Below are 23,566 nucleotides of genomic sequence, written 5' to 3' on the forward strand. Positions count from 1 at the left end.
CTGCAAAGACCCGGGCTACCCACATCCCACAAAGGCATTCTTTAAAGATGCGTCAGGCACTGTGCGGGGCTGAACCCGGCTCACCGCCCGCATAGTCTGCGCGTCACGCACGTCCCACACGCTCCGCGCGCCACGCAGGCCCCGCCCACACGCCCCGCCGCGTCACGCCCGACCCGCTCGGTCGGCGGTCAAATAGCCCAAGTCTCGCCCGCCTGCGCCCGCCGCCTCTTGCCCATTGCGGGCGTTCGGTGACATTGAATGCGCACACGCTGTCACCGCCCGGGAGGCGCTGTCGGGTCAGCGGAGTAGGCGGCCATGGGGAGCCTGCGCGGCCTGCGCCAGGCAGCGGGTGAGACGCGGGCCGGGCTTGGGGAGGTTGGGAAGCCAGTTTGGAGATTGAGGAATCGTGCAGCTTCCCCAGGTCTGGTAGTTGCTCGGTTTTACCGCACACTCCGAAGTTGTTTGGAGTGACGGGAGAGAGCCAAGCCTGAGCGAGCAACTGCTAAGCAGGTAGTAGGGGTTGGCAGAGTGACCGTCGCGCCTGGCTCTCCATCCACCCACCTCCCACCAACTTGACGAGCCCTTGCTCCCCGATTCTTATCGAACCCCCATCCCCAGTGTCCTCTGAGCTCAGTGCTTAATGCACCTGCCACCCTGGAACTCCCCCGTTTCCTGATTAATTTAACTTTCCACCCTGACCTCTCCTGTCCGTAGCTCTACTGGAGTCTTGAGTCTCCCCTGCCTCCACCATCTCAAGAGCTTATTATACCTGCTCTCAGAGAAAACTTGGAGTCTAGAATTTCCTACTCACTTAGTATCTGTTTAGGAAAGGGATTTAAAGTATTACCAAATAATACTAATTGTTTTCCTAAAATGGGGGATACATTTATTTTAAACAATTCTACAGTTAAGTGTTACGTAGAATCTGCAGTTTATTTTTCTAGTAGACATTTGTATAATGAGTATTTGGAGTCAGAGCTTAATTTGTCTTCTTGGGGGAACCAGCAGAGCCTTTGCTTAGTAGGGGCTGAGAAATCAGAATGTTTGCTGCTTGGCTCTTTTCTAGGTACCTGCATGAAACACTTTTGGTCACCTTTATGAACTTTGGTAAGGTGTAATGACTGATATTTTATTTCTTGGTAACAAATTATTAAAAACTTGTTTACTTCAAATTTTAAAGGAAGAATCACCCCAGACTTGCCTATTGAAATAATGTAAATGTACACTGCATATGTAAATGAATTATGTAAAGTTGTGTAAAGTTACCTTTTATATCCTTATTTTGTGTTCCAGTGGAGAGTGGACTGGAAAACATGTCTCAAACTGGAGAATATTTTTTACTTCCTTTAAAATAAACATTTCCTCCGCTAAAAAGAGATTGATTTCATTGATTTGTTTAGCTTCTGTTGAACTAATTTACCCTAAAATCTTTTGTGTACATCCTTTTGATCTGTTAGCTATTAACAAGGTAAATCAAAGAACCAATGCTTTATAAAAAAGCTAAAATACATTGAGTAGAAGGGACTTCGACTATAAAGGAACTAAGACCCTATGGTTTTAAGTAGTTTATCTTCCTGCCTTGAAAATATATTTAAGCATTATAAAGATTCCAAAGCCTCTCTGCAGACTTTTGATATTTTAGAACCTCACTTTTGGGCACTCAGTCAAAACAAAATTCCTTGAGCAATTTAAGAACAATTTATTTTATTCCAGTTAGATCCACTAAGAATGTTTTATGAAGAACTCTTTCCAAAGGAACTTCTTTGAATGTCTGATGTTTTGTGAGCAACTCTAAGCAATCTGCCCTTTCACCTACTTGTGTCCATTTTATAGCTAAATACTTTGACATACATTATTTTACTTGGTTGATTTCTTATAGTATCCTTCTTAGGTAAGTCTTATCATCCGTTTTCCAATGTACAAGTGAATAAACGTAGGTCAGATGGTTAAATGACTTGTTCATGATCATTTAGCCGAAAAAATGTTAGAGCCAGGAGTTGAGTAAGTGCCTTCTAATTCAAGAACTTGTGCTCTTTATTTCATTCAAGATGCTTATTCAGGATATGTGTGTATTGTGTATGTGTTTGTCATGGTTAATTGAGTCTCTCTGATATGAAATGTAAGAGTCATGAAATAGATTTACTTGTGAAATGGAAGCACACAATTATGTGCAAATGGATTTTCACCTAAGAAGACTGATTTATCAGGCAACCTTAACCAAAGGAAAGGCAGATCAAATAGAAACCTAATCTAGGCATGCTTCACTTATCCAGAATATTATATGGAATAAGATACTCTAGGTGAGTGAAATTTCAAAGAGCCAAAGCTTAATCCTTTAAACAACAGACCTTTTTAAAAATTGTTTCTGTTAGTAATCTGTGCTGTATTTTTTTAGCAAACAGTACAGGTTTTTATGAGCATGAATTTGTTTCTCATTTTGCGGCTGTAGCTGGAGGTACAGGTCAGAGTTGTTAACTTGTGGTTCTTGGACCCTTTCACAGATGAGTGGTCCTGTGAACCTCTGAAAATTGTATTCATTTTTTATGTTTTGGGAAGAGAGATCCATAGCTTGCATCTATTCCTTAGAGCAGTCTGTGCTCTTTAAGTTAAAAGGCACTGATACATGATTTGGACCTAAATGGCTACTGACCCATACGCCTGTGGGTTGCATGAGGGTAGAGACTAAACTGTTTTCACTAAATGCTTAGCACTTATCAGTGTCCAGCTCACTGACAGGCAGTAATATTCTATGGAATAATTATTATTTTTTTAAAGATATATTTATGAGAGAGTGCATGCGCTCAAGCAGGAGAGGTGGGTAGAGGGAGAAGCAGACTCTCCACTGAGCTGAAAGGCCCATGTGTGGGGCTCATCCTAGGACTCTGGGATCATGACCAGAGCCAAAGTGAGACGCTTAACCGACTGAGCCACCCAGGCGCCCCTCTTCGGGATAATTATTTTTAGTTATTTTAAATAACTAATAATTTTTTTAAATTAACTTAAAATTATTATTTTTAATAAGTTATTACTTTCTACAGAATAATTATTAAGTCAAAAGAATGGAATGACTTTACAAAAATGTTTCTTCATACCTTCAGAAAAATTTTTTTGTCCTAAACTTTGCTGGATTACCAACAGATTTTTTTTTTTAAGATTTTATTTATTTATTTGACTGAGAGAGATATCACAAGTAGGCAGAGAGGCAGGCAGAGAGAGAGGAGGAAGCAGGCTCCCCGCTGAGCAGAGAGCTGATGCGGGGCTCGATCCCAAGACCCTGGGATCATGACCTGAGCCGAAGGCAAAGAGGCTTTAACCCACTGAGCCACCCAGGCACCCACCAACAGATTTTTAAATGATTTAGTTATTATCATTATTATACCAATACAGTGCACCATAGACAGCATCCTTGTCAATTTAACTGACATTCCACAGCATTAGAATCAGATAACATTTAAGTCTTGTAGTCTAGCCCCCTAGTTTTATAGGTGAGGAAACTTAAGGCTTCAGAGGGAAATTGACTTGGCTGGGACATAACCAATATCTCCTGACTCCCATTCTGATTTTATTTCACCTACATTCTACTCCTTCATTGACCTTTCTGTTGGTTCTTCCTAACCAACCCTAAATGAGTACATGCCCATTTTTACTGCTCTTTGGCTTTCACTCCCACCAGGTCTTGTCATCAGGTTTTTATTGAGCACACACTATGTGCCCTGTACACTATGAAAACTCTAGAATGAGTGGACTCCCACTCTTCCTAGAGCTGGAGTTTGTTGCAGTGAACAAATATACCTGTATAATACATCTGGAGAGCTTATGCATGACAGTATATTAAGTTCTGGATTGCAGAACAGATTTTAAGTGCTGCTCTGGTGACTTGGAGCCAATTCCTATTGGCTTTGTGCACATCTTTTCCCAATTAGTCATGTTATATTGGTAGCTTAAAATCTATTGTGGTGAGGGTTATTGACAAACACTACAAATCAGGGCTTTTCCCCACTGAGCTCCTCCTCCCAAGACCCAACATAGCACTGGTTTTGAGAAAGGAATTGAAGTATAGGTTAAAATTACCGAAGGCTTCGTTGAAACAGAAGGCATAGGAGAGAGACAGGAGCAAAGGTAGGGGCAGTAATGAGTCTGGAGAGGATGTGGAAGGAGAAAATATAGTAAGGAGGAAGGGTTACCATGGATTTCAGTCAGGAGGTAATAGATAAGGTGTGGCCTTTGAGGGTTTTGAACCACTTGAATTTGGGCAAAAGGAAGTCTTCCAGCAGAAGTCATTAAAGAAACATTTTTTAAAAATTAACGTGGTTGTGGGACGCCTGGGTGGCTCAGTTGGTTAAGCAGCTGCCTTCGGTTCAGGTCATGATCCCAGCGTCTTGGGATCAAGTCCCGCATCGGGCTCCTTGCTCGGCAGGGAGCCTGCTTCTCCCTCTGCCTCTGCCTGCCATTCTGTCTGCCTGTACTCGCTCTCTCTCCCTCTCTGACAAATAAATAAAATCTTTAAAAAAAAAAAATTAACATGGTTGCTACATACAACATGAATAGCTACATCCTGTGAAGATATTGCAGAAATCCATGTGTGAGTTGATGATGGAAGTGCCAGAAAGGGAATATATCTAGGAAGTGTTTTTGAAGAAATCAGTGCGGCTTTGTGAGACATAGGTTGATTTAAGGGAGACTGAAGTTTTTGAGTGTGGAGAGCTGAAAGAGTATTGCCCTGTTGTCTGAAGTAAGGAAAGTAAGAAGGGATACTGCTGTGGCAGAGAGGGTCATGTGTTATTGAGTGGTAGGTGGCACTGAGTTATAGGTGAATATGGGACCTCTTAGTCAAAGACCAGGGGACAAAGGAGGGAGTCTTCCCCGAGGCAGATGAATGTGGGATAGAGGCAAAGACTGAGTCTTGGAGGCCTGATATAATGTAAGGCCTGATATAATGTAACTCCCTTCAGAGTTGGAAGGGAGAGAATGTGGCAATAAAATGTTAGGAGAGACAGAGGCCTTGCAGGGGTCAGTAGAGTCAAATGGCTTTAAAGATGGGAAGAGTAGAATCAAATGAGCTAATGATGAGATTCTAAAAACATAATCATGGGACTAGAAAGAGATCACTAATGTTAGAGCAATTTTAGTAAAGTGAGTGGGGGAAGAAACATTACAGTAAAATGTGTGGGTAGTGAGGCCAAGGTAATAAGTTAAATACATGCCACTTATTCATTCATTTGAACTTTGAAAGGAAGGAGATTAGTATTTTATTTATAGAAACTGTTGAGAACAATTAATTGGTTTTTTTTGTTGTTGTTTTTTTGTTTTGTTTTTTGTCAAAGATAGCTTGCCCTCAGTGCCACCCTGGTATAATGAGATAAGAATTCTCATCAACTACAGGTAAAAATGTAAATCCGGTTCTGCCTTTCTGGAAAGCAGTTCTGTTCTTAAAAAGGCTCATATTTGCTAACGCCTCACTACCAGGATTCTGTATAAGAAAATAATCAGAAACATCATCAAAGATTTATATATAAAACTGTTCATTTGTAGTAGTGAAATTGGGAAACATAAAGACAAGGGAATGATTGAATTCAGCTTATATCCATATGTTGGTTGTTATATAGCTGTCAAAAGCAATTTTTAATTAATATCTTGGAGAAGTATTTTGACATAAGCAAGATGTAGTAGTACTTATTTATGAAAAATGTGTATATTATATGTAAGCATAGGAAAATGTCTGGGAAAGATATATCAAGTGTTATCCCTGAATGATGTGATTATAGGTGTTTTTATTTTTCTTCATACATTTTTTCAAGCTTCGAAATTTTCTGTAATGAGCAAGTGTTACTTTTGTAATTTAAAGTTTATTTTTTTAAGGGCAGGGAGACATTTGGCAGGAAAGGGGCTGAGGGAAGGATCTAGAGGTGGCAAGATAAGTTTGGTACAACATCCTTTAGTAAGAGGGATCACAGATGGAACAGTTCACTAGTTTAGAGTGAAGGAAGGCCTAGTGTTCTTATAAACCTGAAGGGAAGGATGAGAAATAGATGGAGAAGGGAATCAGTTCCTGTCAAAAAGCAGATTTAGGGCAACAGCTAAGGCCAAGAGAGTTTCAAATAACCACTCTTGGGAATGGGCTGGAATGTTAATGGGAGTGAAACAAATCACCAAGAAATGGCCCCATCTCACTAAAGTTTGGCCACCAGATAGTTTCCTCCCCACTTAAAAACTGGCCAGGTTTCAAAGGTTTATTTTTAAATCTATTTTTTGAGCTCTAAATTTTTTTCCCATAGAAGAAATGTTACAAATGGTGATTAGGGTTCTGTTCAGCCCACAAAAGTTCATAATGTCAATCTCTCTTGCCATTTTTCCTCCGTAGTATTTTTGTCATCTGTTAGGTCCTCTCTGTTAGGACCTATAGCTGTCTTATTTCCTTTATACAACCCACTTGAACTACAGTGTTGTGACACCACCAAAAAGGAGGTTTCCATAATTACGCCTTGCTACTCCTGCTCCCTTTACCCCGACTTGTTCCTCGCCCCTGGCCCATCCTGCATCCTGCACTTAGATTTACTTTATGAAATCACCATTGTTAGTGTTTTTTCCCTGCCTAAAACTGCTCTGTTTCCCAAATCCTTTTGGGAGTTTGGCAGACGAAAGGAATCTTACTGTGGGGGAAACATGGATAAGCACAGTACCCAGATTCAGAGTGAGTTAGGCTAGAGTCTTAACTTAAATTCGAAGCCATAGAACATCAGCAAGGACCTCATAGAAGAAGGCAGGTTTGTGAGTGATGGGAGCCCGGGAGGCAGATTTGGAAATCTTTGTTGCTCTTGTATAGAGCTGGGCAAATCAGAGTGTGAAGCCAAAATATTCCATCCTTTTCAGAATAATTCCAGATAGGAAATATCAAACCTGATCATTGAAAAAGCTCAGAGTAAGTTAATATCTCAGGTTCATTTGTTTGTTTTGTTGTGGCCAGCTCACAACAAAACTGAGTAGCCCAGTTTTGCTTATAATGTGGAAACGAAATCAGTGGTTCTCTAATTTAAATGAGTTCTCTAATTTAAATGAGTAGGGATAAGATCTGTAATTTCTCTAAGCAAGATAATTACCCTCACTTAGTCATTCTTCCTTCTAGGTCTGCTGAGTGGCTACAAACATTTGACATACAGTTTCATTGTAATGATATAAAATATAGTATTGATTAAAGGGTGTGTACGTGCTTTGCAGTTGTCAGGATAAGTATACATTTAGCTTTGGGCGCCTGGGTGGCTCAGTGGGTTAAGCCGCTGCCTTCGGCTCAGGTCATGATCTCAGGGTCCTGGGATCGAGTCCCGCATCGGGCTCTCTGCTCAGCAGGGAGCCTGCTTCCTCCTCTCTCTCTCTCTGCCTGCCTCTCTGCCTACTTGTGATCTCTCTCTGTCAAATAAATAAATAAAAATCTTTAAAAAAAAAAAAAAAAAAAGTATACATTTAGCTTTGTCCTCCTGACACTTAAAAATGATTTGATTCTCAAATCAACCTTTCAGTTTTCCTTCCTCAGATTTGCCCTTCCCTATCATAGCAAACATTTTAGGACTAGCAATATCCTATTTGAATTCTAGGAGGATTAAATAGGCATTTGTGGGCTAACATGAGAACCGTTCACCTAAGTATTTAGATTTAAAAAAATCTTTCCATAGGATATGAAAAGGGAACATTGTTCCCCAGAAACAAGCTGTTTCTCCCAGCCAGGGTCATGGTAGCTCCTGGCCTTCTGGTACACTAGGAAAAGAGAAGGTGATTGGGCAAACAGTGTCATAGCAGCATAGTAGGATCAGCCTGGTGGGCTCTGATCATTCATTGTGAGATAGTCAGATAGTGATCTTTTCCCCATGAGGGGTAGTCAGCTGCTGTGGAGGCTGGAGGAGGGATGTGAAATAGAGCCTTTTCCAAAGGGGATGAGGATGTAAGACAACTGTAGAACAATTGACAGTGCATGCCGTTAAGTACTGAGTAGTGTAGGAGTCTAACATGCTCTTGTAAAATCTGAAAGTTGGGTATACAACTCTACAGAGATTCCAAACTTGTAATGTAGTGAGCTATATGTTACTGATCTGCAGAAGTTAGAAATAAAACAGAACTTCTTTTCAGTAAATAAGTTGTTGAAAAGAGGGATTTTGGACTCTGCCAGAGACCAGTATTGAGCTCTGGAGGTGCCCTGGTCATCCACGTGACCTGTGCTCCAACAGGGACTCCCACTGATTGTGTTGAAGAGCAGTGATTCTCAAACATGGCAGCACATTAGAATCACTTGGAGAATTTTAAAAAATATTTATGCCAGACTCCTACTCCCAGACATTGGGACTTAATTGGATGGACTTGTGCATTTTTAAAAATATTTTTTTAATTTTTAAAAAATATTTTTAAAAATTTTTTAATTGTTTAAATTTTTTAAAGCTACTTCGGTGATTCTTCTATGCACAATTTGAAATTCACTTTTCTAGAACTTTCGTGATTCTTTTATGCACGATTTGAAATTCACTTTTCTAGAACACTGCTTCTTAAACTTTAGTGTGCATAAGCATCAACTTAGAGGGCTTATTAAAACATTTTCCTAGGCCATACTCCAGGAGATTCTGAAGGTTTGGGGTGGAGTCTGAGAACTTGAATTTCTATGAAGCTCCCAGCTGAGGCTGAATAAATAATACTGTTCTAGACTTTAGAATATGTGGTATTAGTCTCCATGTTTCTGGCACATAGTGAGTACTCGTTAATTATTGAGTGAATATGGGTATCTATTTGCATCTCAAAATTTAATGTTCATATGAATCATTTAAATTAATCATTTTAATTTACATCACTGAAGGGTGTATGAGCTTTGCAGTTGTCAGGATAAGCATACCTTTAGCTTTGTCCTCCTGAGACTTATAATCGTTCCGATTCTCAAAACAAAAGTAAAAAATACAGACTCAGATTCTGTAGGTCTGGGCTGGGGGGCCAAGAATCTGCATTTCTAACAAGCTCCCAGGCAATGTCAGGCACATTTGAGAATAGCGAGGTGTGACAAGATACATACCAACATGTATAATTTTCTCATCTCCTTTCTACCAGTGTACATTAGTCAGATGACCTTCATTTTCGTCTACCTTGGATTGGGCACATTCCCGACTATACCCTATTTTTTTCTTTTTCTGTCTCATTCCAAAAGCATATTGGAGTGCAAATGAGTGAGAATGACATTTTTATAGAGATAACATCAAATTCTTGCTAATTTTAAAAAGAAATAAATATCAAATAATAAAATATTTATAAAACATGTAAAAAGTAAAAACAAGATACACTAGTCAAGTACTCGTGTGTTGTTTTTTTTTTAAGATTTTATTTATTTTATTTGACAGAGTAAGCAGAGAGGCAGGCACAGAGAGAGAAGAGGTAGCAGGCTCCCTGCCGAGCAGAGAGCCTGAGGCGGGGCTCCATCCCAGGATCCTGGGATCACGACCTGAGCCGAAGGCAGAGGCTTTAATCCACTGAGCCACCCAGGTGCCCCAGTACTCATGTTTTTAAAAATATCTTTATTTTGGAATAATTTTAATTTACAGAAAAGTTGCAAAGATAGTACAAGAGTTTTGTATACTTCTCACCCAGTTGCCCCTAATGTTAACATCTTGTAAAACTAGTGTATTTGTCAGAACTAAAAAATTAACATTGGTATATTACTGTCAGCTAAAGGACAGACTTTATTCGGGTCTCACTGGTTATTGTACTGATGTTCCATTTTCTGTTCCAGGGTGCCACATCACATTCAGTTGTTATGTCTCTTTAGCCTCCTCTGATCTGTGCCAGCTTCACATTTGATTGTCATGATCGTGATACTTTTGAAGAATAAAAGTCAGATATTTTGTAGAATGTCTCTCAGTTTGGGTTTGATGCTTTCTCATGATGAGACTAGGGTTATGGGTTTGACGACAGAATAACTAGCACAGAGGTCAAGTGTCTTTCTGACGGTACACAGTATCCAAATGATTCATGACTGGTGATTTTAACCTTGGTCAGTTTGTTCCTTCCTTGTAAAGTTACTGTTTCTCTCTTCCCATACTCTGTTCTTTGGAAACAAGTCCCAAAGTCCAACTTGTACTTTCCCACAAGGGGAAAGGAATCCAGGAGGAAAGAAAATCTGCTTGTATTTGGGATTTTTTCTCAAAAGGCAAGATTTGTCCCTTCTCCCTCATTTTTTTATTCAATTATTATTTATATTAATATGGATTTATATATTGTATACCTTAAGTTGTAATCTATTACTACATTATTTTGTTGCTTAAATTATTCCAGGTGAGGCTGTATCAGATCAGCTCTTATGTCCCTTTGCCCCTATCCAAAAACATTGTTGTGTTTTTTTACTATTTCCTTTCTGGCATTACAGGGTATTCTAGACTCATCTCGTATTTTCTCGGCTTCAGCCTGGAACCAGCCATTTTTCTCCAAGGAGCCCTAGTTCCCTTTATTAGATAATGGTATTTAGAAATCAAGATCTGGGCACTGAGTGTGCTTGTTCCCACTGAAGTGTCACTGATTCCAGGCCCTCCCACTGGGTAGAGCTAGGAAATACATGTATGTATACTAACCCGTGTGTACACACATACTTAGGATTATGTCTGTATCTGTCTTACATCTATCAACTCTCCATACACATAATACATACAAATAACATATAACCTATAAATAAATATATGTTTATTTATATATGTTAATAAACAGCAATGTAAGACTATTTATTCTGAATTCTCTGACTGATCCAGCACCTCATTCATTCTAGCCTTCTCCCCTTGCTTTTGGAACTTCTTTCTCTGGGCTGTCATTATCTACCACTTATTTACTTATTTGTTCAGGCCTGGAATACTTGTAGTTTCAGGATTGTTAACCCATACTCCTGCAAGAAACAAATTGCCAACTAGAGTGCAATGTTTATGTATAGTTCTTTTTATCTTTAGTCTTAAAGTTTCTGGTCAAAAGGATTTTTCCAAAGTTAACTTAGGTTAGCTTCTTTTTTCCCACCTTGAAGGTTGTGGGGTTAGGTCATGTTATACATTTCTAGTACAGTTTGATACTTTTGTCACAATCTGCATTCCATTCTGGGATTGTCCCAACATCCTGCTTGATACTTAAAAATTTGCATATATTAAAGCTGTCTGTGATACACAGTTTTAAGAGTTTTAACAAATGCCATGATTTTATTTTTAAGCAAATCATTAGGGCCTTCATAGTTAGCAATGTACTTAAAACACACTTGGCAACTGGTCTTCACACAGGTTATAAAACACTAAATTAGATAATCTAAAAGCCTCTTTCTCCCATAGCATTCATTGAACCTTGATTTATCAATTCTAAGGTCACATCACTGATGATTCTCTCCAGGAGTGTTGAAAGATTCTGAGAAAAAAAGCATCTCCACCTCTGCACTGTCCATCATGAGGTTGGAAAGGCTTTTTATGGAAAGGAGGGGGCAACAAGACAAAAGCCAGTACTTGAACCAGACTCATCCCAGCTGACCCATTTCAGTCTCCTGCTACTAGGAAAGCTCAAATTGTGAGCTCCCAGAACAATAGTAGCAGCATCACCTGGGAAACTTAGAAATAGGAATTCTCAGGTTCCACCCATACTCACTGAATCAAAAAATCTGCAACTGGATTCTGGTAATCTATTACAAGTCCTTTGGGTGATTCTGAGGCACAATAAAGTTTGAGAACCTCTACACTAGGTTAACCAGACATTCCTCAGTCACATCCTTAGAGGCAGGAGTGAGGGTTCGTCTTGACTTCTTGTTAGGTCCCTGGGGGATCCGGGACCGGTCAGCCAGGGGCAGGCTGCAAGTGCAGCCACAGGGTTAAAGGGCTCTTTTTCTTTTGGTTTGTATGTTTGTTCTTAATTGGGATCCACCAAGGATGGAAAATTTCTGTCTTGGATGTCTCTAGGGCAGGATATGTTATCTCTTTGAGACAGAAAAGGAAGTCTTAATGACACTAAAACTTTTATGTGCTTTTGTTTTTTTGTACTTGCAAAATAACTGAAATCACATTAAGTACTTCACAATTTTCTTTAGTGATTTCAGGCTTTTTAAATTTTTTACATTTGTTATTTCTAATATATATAATATGACCATATTTGTATGTTTTAATTAGCCTTTATACTTTAGGGAGGTAAAAATTATTGGCATCCAATATGAAGTTGTAGTAAGAAAAAAGTTGGGAGATATTTTCTGATCTAGGTAAACCTCTCATGCCTTCAAGTCCTTAATTTCACCTCCACTCCAGATACTTCAATGACTTCAAATCTTACTCGCCTTACTCTGTTCCAGCCACACTGGCCTCCTCTTTGTGGTTCCTAGAATATACTGTAGGGCCTTTGCACTTAACAGTTGTTTCTGTTTGGAATATCCTGCCACCAGATATCTGTGTAGCTAGTTCCCTCACTTCCTTTGACAGTGGCATTCTCAAAGAAAGCTCACCCTGCTAGTCTACCTAAAATCTCATACACACACCCAATTCCAGGCACACAAACACTTCTGCGTGTCACATTCCCAGTGTTCATTTTCTCTCTCGGTCATTTATTGTCTAACTCTGTGTGTGTGTGTGTGTGTGTGTGTGTGTGTATCTCTATGTGCATATATGTATATATGCATGTATGTGTGCATATGTATGTATATTTTCTCTCCAGTAGAAAACATAAGTTTTACTAGCATAGATTTTTGTCTTTTTGTATATTGTCTAGAACAATGTCTGATACATAGTAGGTACTCAGTTATTATTTTGTTGAATGAATATCTCCAAACATGCATTTATGTGACTGGTAGTAATTACGGGTACACAATAGTATTTTTGCCTTGTCAGTATTACCCAAACTGAGCTGAGAGGCATCTTGTCTTCTCTCCTCCTAAGCTGTCTCTGTTCTAATTAAAAGGGATGGGGAAGGGCAATACCTAAGGAAATAATTCTTGATTCTTCTTACTTCCTGTGGACCTTGTAGCTCACTGCCAGTTAACCTTGTTCCTTTCTGTCTCTGTGCCTGCAAGAAGGGAATGTGGCCGGCTGGTGCGAGATGGGGACTTGTAGGTCACAGTAAATAAGGGGTTCTCTGGGGAAGATGAAAAAGTCCTGGAGATGGATGGTGGTGATGGTGTACAACAGTGTGAATATACTTAATGACACACAACTGTACACTTAAAAATGGCAAAAATGGTAAATTTTATGTATATTTTACCACAATTTAAAAAAAAGCGGGGGCACCTGGGTGGCTCAGTGGGTTAAAGCCTCTGCCCAACTCAGTTCATGATCTCAGGGTCCTGGGATCGAGCCCCGCATCGGGCTCTCTGCTCAGTGGGGAGCCTGCTTCCTCCTCTCTCTCTCTCTCTCTGCCTGCCTCTCTACCTGCTTGTGATTTCTGTTTGTCAAATAAATAAATAAATAAATAAATAAATAAATAAATAAATAAATAAAACGAAGCATAGTGGTTCTGAAACGGTAATGTCAAATCATTAGTAGCGGCTTCACCTAGGAACTTGTTAGAAATCCAGATTCCCATCCTCCACCCCAGAACTGTTGATTCTGAACAAGCCATTCAGGTGGTTCTGGCACATTGACGCTTGAGACTCACAACATTACAGCATTTTGTTTTAATCCCAAGAGCTATGAAGAACTGTTGTAAAGTTTTATAGAATATCTTCATGCCCTGGTAACTGCATAAAATTACCTTGGTGAGAAATTCTGACTACTCTAAAGGTAAAATTGAAAAGTGCTATGGCAATGTTTTGAAAATTACCGGTTTTAGTCATGCTTCAAAAACAAACTGAAAATTTAGAGGACCTGCCGTGTTTCAAGCATCTTGCCAAATGCTCTCACCGTTATTTTTCCGGTTATCCCTCAAATCAGTGCTGGAGCAGTAAATACTACACTATCCACATTTAAAATGAGGAAGGAATCAGAGATCGATTACACTGTGATTCATTCTTCCTGGTGCACACTTAACTGTCACTAGGTGGCAGTGGTGGCATGGTTAACCCAGACTGGGGTAAGACCTTCTGGGATTACAGACTTAGAAAATGAAATAAATGTAGCCCCTTATGAAAGAAATCAGATGACAAATAACCACAATCTTTATATAAACAGGTTCTAGTTTTATGTAAGAGGTATGTAAGAGGACCTCTGAAAATCCACTCCTATATAAAAACAATGAGGGGTACCTAGGTGGCTCAGTTGGTGAAGTGTCCAACTTTTGATTTCAGCTCAGGTCATGATCTCAGGGTCGTGGGATAGAGCCCTGTATAGCTCGCTGCCGAGCACGGAATCTGTTTCTCCCTCTCCCTCTGCTCCTCCCCTGCTCACACACACGCACGCTCTCACACACTCTCTCTCTTACTCTCAAGTAAATAAATCTTTAAAAAGTAAAATCAATGAAAACACTGCCAAAAATCCTTAAAATCAAATTTTTTCAGAACTAGGAAATAACCAGAGGCTTGTGACAATCTGAGTAGCATTTACCCAAGAAAAATGACTTAATCATGGTAAGAATAGCAAAATTTACATGGTAAGAATAGCAAAATTTATAATAGCTTTAACAGTTTTCTGTCACCTGTCAGCTTCCCAGTAGCTTGAAAATGAATAGCCTCTCAATGAAAACCTGCAGTTCTAGCAGGCACTGAAGAGGGCAGAATGGATTTGGAGCTCCCTAAAGTCCCCAGCCCCCAAGAATTGTTACAATTAGCTTATCTGGCACTTCCCTGGAAATTCCCACTCACCGGGCTTGCCTATTTTTCACCTGACTCAGCTAATTCAGTGGAAACAGCTTCTCCCCGACCCACCCCAGAGCATGCTACAACAGGCACATGAAGCCGTTTGGCAAAGGCTGGCAAACAACTTGGTGGAAAGCATCAGAGGACATCTCTGTCCAATGACTAGGTAACCACTAAGCTAATACATCATAGAATAGAAGGGAATATAGACTAATGGAACAGAATTGAGAGTCTAGAAATAAACCCTCACATTTATGGTCAGTTGATTTTTCTGCTTTGTACCAAAATAATTCAACAGGGAGAAGAATTGTTTGTGTTTTTTTCAACCAATGATGCTAGGAAAACTGAATTTTGAAAACCTGCAAAAGAATGGAGGTGGATCCTTTCCACACATCATATACCAATATTAGCTCAAAATCGATGAGATCTAAATGTTAATAATAAAACAATAACATTTTAAGAAGATAACATAGAAGTAAGCTTTTGTGACCGTGTGTAAGACACCAAAAGCTCAAGCAACAACCAAAGAAAGGGTTAAGTTGGACCTCATCGAAATCTGAAACATCTTTCTAGTATGATGAGAATCTTTGGGAATTAGATGGTAGTGATCAGTACACAATTTTGTGATTAAGCTAAAAATCACTGAATTGTACACTTTAAAAGGACGAATTTGGGGTGCCTGGGTGGCTCAGTCAATTAAGCATCCAACTCTTGGTTTCAGCTGAGGTCATGATCTTAGGGTCACAGGGAATCTGCTTTAGATTCTCTCTTTGCCTCTTCCTCTGTCCCCCCCCCCATTGAATAAATAAATAAATATATATGTATTTTTTAATGAATTTTAGGGTTGCCTGGGTGGCTCAGTGGGCTGAGCCTCTGCCTTCAGCTCAGGTCATGATCTCAGGGTCCTGGGATCGAGCCCCACATCAGGCTCTCTGCTCAGCAGGGAGCCTGCTTCCCCCCCCCCTGCCTGCCTCTCTGCCTATTTGTGATCTCTGTCTGCCAAATAAATAAATAAAATCTTTTTAAAAATGGATTTTATGATACAGAGTTACATATTTATAAGTTATTTTAAAAATCTTTATACAAATATAAACATATGTCCATATAAAGTCTATAGAAATATCTTTTAAATTGAAAAAAGGTGAAGAAATCATGTTTCTCACCAGCTTTGGGAAGTCTACCTCTAACCATATTTTATTCCTATTCCCTCTTTTGCTTCCCTTTATTGCTCCAACTCTGAAGCTACAAAAATATCCAAGTTGGAGTTTGGACCAAACAGACCATTTGTCTATTAACAAATGTATTTCAAAAACTACTTGAACTTTCCTGTGAGCTTTTATCCACATAGCTGTGAGAGCACATTCTTGTTGCGTTAAAGGCAAGGTTTGTGCATTCCTTTTTTGGTTACATGGAGCATCAGGCAGTGCCAGGACAGTAATCAGATTTAGCACTGGTGCCTTTCCAACTGTCTTTTCTGTTCCATTGTACTTCATAGCGCTCCACTTTTTCCATGTTCTAGGATTGTAGGGCAATTCTGATTCTGAATCCTATACCAGCCTTGGTCTCTCCGTACCATGACCCCCATACTTAGAATCACACCCCCCCTTTTCTCTCATCCTCTTCCAAACTATTTTTGGCTGTCTGTGCTTTGAAATCTGATTAATTATGACTGATTTAAAAATTTTATGCTAAGGCTGAAAGTGAAAATGGCTAACAGAAACTAAATTTTTTTGAAACATTTATTTTTATTTTAGAGAGCATAAGCAGGAGGGACAGAGAGAGGGGAAGAGGGAATCTCAAGCAGACTCCAAGCTGAGTGCAGAGCCCAACACAGGGCTCAATCCATGACCTCGAGCCAAAACCGAGAATTGGATGCTTAATTGACTGTGCCCCATAGCCCCTGAAACTAAGTTCTTAAGCATACCTTTGTTTTAAGGATGAATTAATTTCCTAGTTTTGCTCAGTGAGACAGCATGGAACAATGAAAAACTCACTAATAATGAGCCTTCCTAAGGCACCTGTAAAAATGCTTCCTCTTTAAAGGAACCAGAGCACACTAAGAAGCATTCAAAATGAATCTGGAATGTCATGTCAGAAAGTAAGGAAGGTATCAATGATCACTGAGCACATGTTGAAAGTACTCAGAAGCCAACATAGAAGGGTCCCTAGTGACTAAAAATGGGATTATCTGAGCATCAAAAATAAAAATGACTCAAATGGGCTGGGGAACATGTGTTAAAATGCAAGAGTTCCTTGTGTTATTTTTATTTGTTTTCTTTGTTTCTTTTCTCCACTTAATCCTAGAGAGAGCACGCATGTACAAGCTCATGCATACTAGTGGGGGGAGGGGCAGAGGGAGAGAATCTTCAAGCAGACCGATCCTCTGCTGATCATGGAGTTGGACATGGGGCTCAGTCCCACAGCCCATGAGATCATGACCTAAGCCAAAACCAAGAGTTGGAACCTCAATCGATTGAGCCACCCAGGCACGGCACCCCACCTTTATCTTATTTTTAAACAAATTATCACCTGTGGCGGCTATAAGGAAAGCAATCCATTAATGTGAAAACTGGCAAATTGGAAGAACCAAGAATTTATTACACATTTCTTGTGGACTTTTACCTTAGGATAGTCAAATAGTTCATGTAGAATATGACCATTTTACAATCCATTTTGAAATAATAGATCTAGGTAACATCATCATTGTCTGCTAAAAACATCAAATGAAAGGTCAACAGTGGTGGTGGTCTTTATAAGGTATGAGGAGTCAGACTGCTACAGTTGGATCAGTACAGTAGGATACAGTAGGAATACACAGTACTGCCTATGGCATATTCTTGCTAAAAATTCAAAATCTGATGAAGCCTCAAAAATCTGTTTATAAGGAAAAGAATTTAGAAGAATATGTTGAACAACATCAAGGGGACACCATCAGCAAAATCCCAAATGAGAGAAATTCTGTAGAACTAATGACCTAGCTTCTTTAACAAATGACAAGAAAGGAGGGGGAGACCTACACGAGACACATCAACCATATTCAGTGTGCACCTATTTAGAATAAGCCAACTATTAAAAAAAATTACAAGCCCATTGGGGAAATTTGATTTGATCATCATATGCTAATATTATTTGATCATCACATGCTAATATTTTTAATTAAGCTAATGGTATTCTGGATAGTGGTTTTGAAAAGTTGCTGTTTTGAGATGCATACTGAAGTATTTATAGATGAACTAATGGGATATTTGGGATTTGCTCTAAAATAATTCATCAAACGTTGCGTGGGTGGTTCAGTCAGTTGAGTATCTAGCTCTTGACTTTGGCTCAGGTCATAATCTCAGGGTCGTGAGACTGAGTCCTGGGTTGGGCTGTACACTCAGCACAGAATCTGAGGATTCTCTCTCTTCCTCTCCCTCCCTCTCTCCCAATTCTCTCTCTCTATCTCTCTCAAAAATAAATTAATTAAATCTTTAATAATAAAATAATCTAGCTGAGAGTTAGGGGTGTTCAGATGAAACCGTATTTATTGGCTTAATTGTTGACACTGGGTGGTAAGTACGTGGAGATTTATAATATTGATCCCTATGTGTACTTAGATTTTCAAAATTTATACACACACACAGTTTTATACAGTTTTAAATATATAGTTTTAAAATTTTACACAATTCATGACTACACCTAAAGTTGATTTCCAGTTGGAGAATTACAGCTTGGGTGGAAGAAGGCTTTCTAGAGCCACTTGCTGGCCATTACAGGCTACCCAGACTTTAGTACTGGCATCTTGGCATCTGGTTTAACTGCCCAGGGCTATAATATGTAATATTTCCACCAGAACCATTGTTAGGACAAGATACATGTGAGAAGTACTTTTATAAAGATTACAGCTGATAAAATATTTATAGTATAAATTGCTAATGTATAATATAAACATGTATACTTTAAAACAGCACCAAGTATCATATCTTAAATATGTTTGTCTTACATAGAGAGTAGTATATGCACTTTTTAAATGAGTTAATTTTTATAAGTGAAATATATATTCTGTAGGCATTTTTCATTTTGAGACATTAGATTTTCTTTCTCTGAAACATTTCTTTGTCTTTTCTAGGAAGTTATTTTAGGTTATATGAAAGCGGTTCTTCCTCATCTCTAAGACTTACCAGAAACTCTGATTTAAAGAGAATAAATGGATATTGTGCCAAGCCACAAGAAAGTCCAAAAGCTCCAGCCTGTAAGTTTTTATTCATTTTTCCAGATATGGATGAAGCAGTTCCCAAAGAGTGAAACAACTTGGAATCAAAAGACCCTAAAAGACAGGTTGTTCCAGGGGTTCCTACCTCCTTCCCGATCTTGTAGTCCATGCCTCCCAGATTGTACTTACATTGGCTCACGTGAAGCAGTGCTTTCTTCATTTTCCTTGTCTGTCATTTTTACCTCTTATTTCCAGGATTAGATTGGAGCTTTTTGTTGGAGAATAGATGCACCAAAGTAAGTAGAAATCTTGAAATGGTCTTTCAAGGAACCCCAAAGATGAACCAAATTGGGAGACGGTATTTCAGCTACAATAAAACTAGGGCTAGCCTCTGGCTTAAGCATTAATTTCAGCCATCATTAGTCTTATTCTTAACTCAAACACTTGTCACTGTCCACTGTGGAGACAAGGAGTATAATATATAAATTGTGGGCTCCAATGAGCTATTTGCTTATTACTTCTTCATGGGAGTATACTAGCATCAGGCAGGTCTTGGTATATAGGAAAGAATATTTATCAAGAGCTTAAAAATGTTTATACCCTTCAACCTGGTATTTCATTTCTGGGGATCTGTCTTCAGGAATAATCCCTATATATGAAAAAAAGCTCTGAATATAAAGCTATTCCCATATTTTATATATAATAGGAAAATGAGAACTGATCTAAATGTCAGATAATCTGGGAATGATTAAACCGTATGTTAGATCTACTTGATGAGATTGTGCAGCTGTAGGAAATGGTGCTTATAAATACCATGTACTGGCATGAGAAATGTTTGTCATAATGTCAGTGAACAAATCAGGATACAGACTTTTATATCATGTGTAGCATGGTACCCATATAAATATGTAAATTTATATAAAGAGACATATAAACCCCCATACTTATGGGGTTAAGACTTAGGAAACACTACCAAAATAAAAATACAGTGATTCTGCTATGGCAGGAGAATTAGGGATAGTTTTTATCGTCTTTTTTTACATCTGTACTTTCCAAATTGTCGTTAATGTACTTAAAATGAACGCAGCAAAAAACAATAACTATAGAGCTGTGCTAAGTGCTGGAAGGGTTAAAAGATAAAACTAGAGCAATACTATTTCTATACTTTTAAACCTCTTTTCTCACTTTCAGTTCTTTATGGATTTTTCTCCTAGGGACTTTCCAGCTCCTTTGCTGTTGCCTTCTGATTAAACGAAAAGAACAGCACAAGCAAAGGTGCGGAGGTGGGCATGAGTGTGTCATGTAGGCAGCAAAGTCAAGGAGATGGTCTGTCTGCACGAGATGTAGGCAGTACATGCAAGTTGGATGAAATTATCTTCAGGGTCCCTTCTAATACTAACATTCTGTGACTCCCTAACTTTTCTGTTCCTTCAGTGACATCTTTTTTTGAAAGACTTTCTCTTACAGTCTGTGGCTGTGTGCCTTTCTTACTCATCTCCCTCTTTGCCACTGCATTTTCCTCTGCTGCCCCTTTCTCCTGTCCCCTCTCTTGGGTCTTTATCACCTTCACTGGCTCTCCCTTTGCACCATTGATTATCTCGACTCTGACTTCATTAATGAGACCTATTCGGATGGCATAAATTTAGACTCAATATTATATAAAAAGGCATACATGCTTTTTCCTTTCCCTAACTGGTTCCTTTCACAGTCTCCTTGTCTTGGTTAACAGTACTGCTGTTGTCTTACTCATTCACGTTTGAGGTTCTTCTTTGATCCCTTCCTGGTCTTAATTAAATCAGCCTCCAAACCCTTTCAGTCTTCTTCAGGTAGACTTTTTTGTCTCTGTTCCCACCGTTACAACTCCAGTTCAGAACATATCACGTCATTCTCTTTACAGCTTCCCATTTGAACTTGTTGCCCACTCTCTTCTATCCTTCTTTTCTCTCTTCTGTCTATTATGCAGATTAATCTTCTAAAACATTAACTTCTTCCTTGCTTCAAAGTGTACAGTGGTTCCCAAATCAGGTTTAAAAAGCATAGCCTGGCATTCAAGATCTTTTGTTATCTTATTTTACCTTATAACCTTTCTCTTTTTCTACTGAAGTCAAATAAGCTTCTCATTGTTCCCTTCTTAGTTCATCTTTACCTTTACGTTTGTTTCTGGTGTTCTTTCAACTTTCAATGGCTAAGAAATATTTTTATTTTACCTCAGTCCCCACAGAATTTTGGAACCTTATTTGAGAAATGAGGCATCCTAAGAAATCCCATTTGAATAAAGCTCAAATTAGCTTGAGGTTTCTCAATGCTTCTGTTTCATGAATAGCTAAAAAAGCACAAATAGCATTTTTTTTCATTGCTAAATTTGAGAGTCATAACCTCAAATAAGATTCCTTGTCTTGTTTTTTCTCATAGACACTTACAGCCACAGAGTGCCATTACACAAACCTACAAACTGGGAGAGGAAGATCCTGATATGGTCAGGCCGCTTCAAAAAGGAGGATGATATCCCAGAGACTATCTCGTGAGTGCCGAACATAGGGGTTATAAGCAGCTTTTCTTCCTTGCTGATTTCAAAGGCAAAGCATTTCCTTTGAATCGCACTAAGAACTTTCAATCAAATTTTAGAATAGTTGTCACATCTCAAAATGTTTCCTCTTTGGCAAATACCTGCAATAAAAACAGTGCTGGAAGATCTTGTATCTCATTGATACGCTGTGTTGTGCCTACTGGAGAGCTGTCGGGTCCTCTGAAGTCAATTGACTGATTTCTTTCCTGAGCTACAGGAATGTGACTAAGCAGTAATGTTCACTTTTCTTAGATTATTTTTAATCTGGGTGTATCAGTTAGGTACCATTGACAATAATTAATAGTTATATTCTATAAAATCCACTCAGGTATTCAACAATTCTTGAATAAAGGTTTTTTTTTTATTCATAATAGCATATAAGTATTTAGGAGTAACATATTCTCTTACTGAGATCCCAGAAAGCATGCTTTCCTATCCCTCTCACCAACTTCCTTAAACCCAGCCCACCCAGGATCCTGGGACTTTTTCAGAGTCTGGACGAGTGTAGATTCCTCTAACCCAGGGTTTCTCAACCCCAGTGCTATCAGCATTTTGGGCCAGATAGTTCTTTGTTGGTGGGTGCTGTTGTGTACATGGTAGGATGTTTAGCAGCACCTCGCTTGGCCTTTTCATTTCGCAGATGCAAGGAACACTCAGTGAAAAAGGTCTCCAAACTTTGTCAAATGTCCCCTGAGGGGACAGAAAAAAAACCCTGTTTAAGAACCATTGCTCTAGCCTGATTTTAAAGACCCTGACTGGTTTGCATCTTGGCCAAGAGAGATTCTGAGAAGCAGGGGCCATCTCCCCTGTGGGGCACCATCATTCGGAGATAGGGACTTGGGACAAAGCTCATAGACATTTCCTTCTAATAAGAACCTATTCCTTGAACTTCTGGCTTCTGTTTCAAGGCACGATTTTAAACAATCTGAGTTCATTTAGGGTTATCTTTTCCCAGGAAGAGAAGTGTTAATTGCTTTTTTTTGTTTACAAGGGCTTTAATAGCCATTCTACTTCTGCTGGTCAAAATGACAGTGTGCTCTCCTGGGAAATAAGAGCAAGCTGGAAATAGCAATGATATTAAGGTGGGGTTTTTTAAAAAGATTATTTATTCATTTGAGATGGAGGTACAGAGAGAGAGTGAGAGCAGGAGCAGGGAAAGAGGCAGAGGAAGAGGGAGAAGCAGATTCGCTGCTGAGCAGGGAGCAGGACTTGGGGCTCCATCCCAGGACCCTGAGATCATGATCTGAGCCAAAGGCAGATGCTCAGCCAACTGAGCCACCCAGGCACCCCTAATATTAAGTTCTTGCCTGTGTCTTAATTTCTTCCACAGCATTTCAGGAGAAAACAAGCTGCTGCATACCCATGGCCCTAATAGGTGCTATGTAGATTTTTGCCATGGAATACTTTCCTCAGTCTGCCTTACGGGTGGTTCCAGGATCCCCCTCAGGCCTAAAGTACTACCTACTGAGTCACCCTAGAATGTTCTGCTATGAGCCTGGGCAAGTGTTTATCCTTATGCCGGCAGTTCTGAACAGGCGCTGCTTAACTTGCCCATTCTGATTGCTTCCTATAGAATGGAGGGCAATCTCATGACCTTATTTAAATGTATTTTACTTTTATAATGTAAAATATTTTTAATGTATAATACTTTAAAAAAAAGATTTATTTATTTGACAGACAGAGATCACAAGTAGGCAGAGAGGCAGGCGGGTGGGGAGGGGGAACAGGGAGCAGGCACCCCACTGAGCAGAGAGCCCAATGCAGGGCTCTGTCTCAGCACCCTGAGATCATGACCTGAGCCAAAGGCAGAGCCTTAACCCATTGAGCCACCCAGATGCCCCTAATACTTACTTGTTTAAATTTTTTAGAGAGAAAGCACGCTGGCGTAAGAGCAGGTTGGGGAGGGGCAGAGAGAGAGAGAGAATCCCAACCAGGCTCCATGTTCTGCGAGGAGTCCGACTCAGGGCTTGATCCCACAACCCTGAGCTCATGACCTGAGCCAAAATCATCAAGAGTTGGCTGCTTAACCGAATGAGCCACCAGGTGCCCCCGAATGTAA

General features: G+C 39.4%; 1 protein-coding gene across 1 annotated transcript in view; it reads left to right on the forward strand.

Annotated features, from left to right (window-relative positions):
- Positions 1-147: 147 nt before the first annotated feature.
- Positions 148-23,566, forward strand: part of FAM162A (family with sequence similarity 162 member A) — a 27,854-nt gene continuing 4,435 nt past the window's right edge. The window contains exons 1-3 of the mRNA XM_059162838.1: positions 148-349; positions 18,858-18,980; positions 21,354-21,462. Coding sequence (XP_059018821.1) covers positions 316-349; positions 18,858-18,980; positions 21,354-21,462 — 266 coding nt within the window. The 5' untranslated portion in view covers positions 148-315. The remainder of the gene's footprint in view (positions 350-18,857; positions 18,981-21,353; positions 21,463-23,566) is intronic.

The sequence above is a fragment of the Mustela lutreola genome, chromosome 2, assembly GCF_030435805.1.
Source record: "Mustela lutreola isolate mMusLut2 chromosome 2, mMusLut2.pri, whole genome shotgun sequence".
NCBI lineage: Eukaryota > Metazoa > Chordata > Mammalia > Carnivora > Mustelidae > Mustela > Mustela lutreola.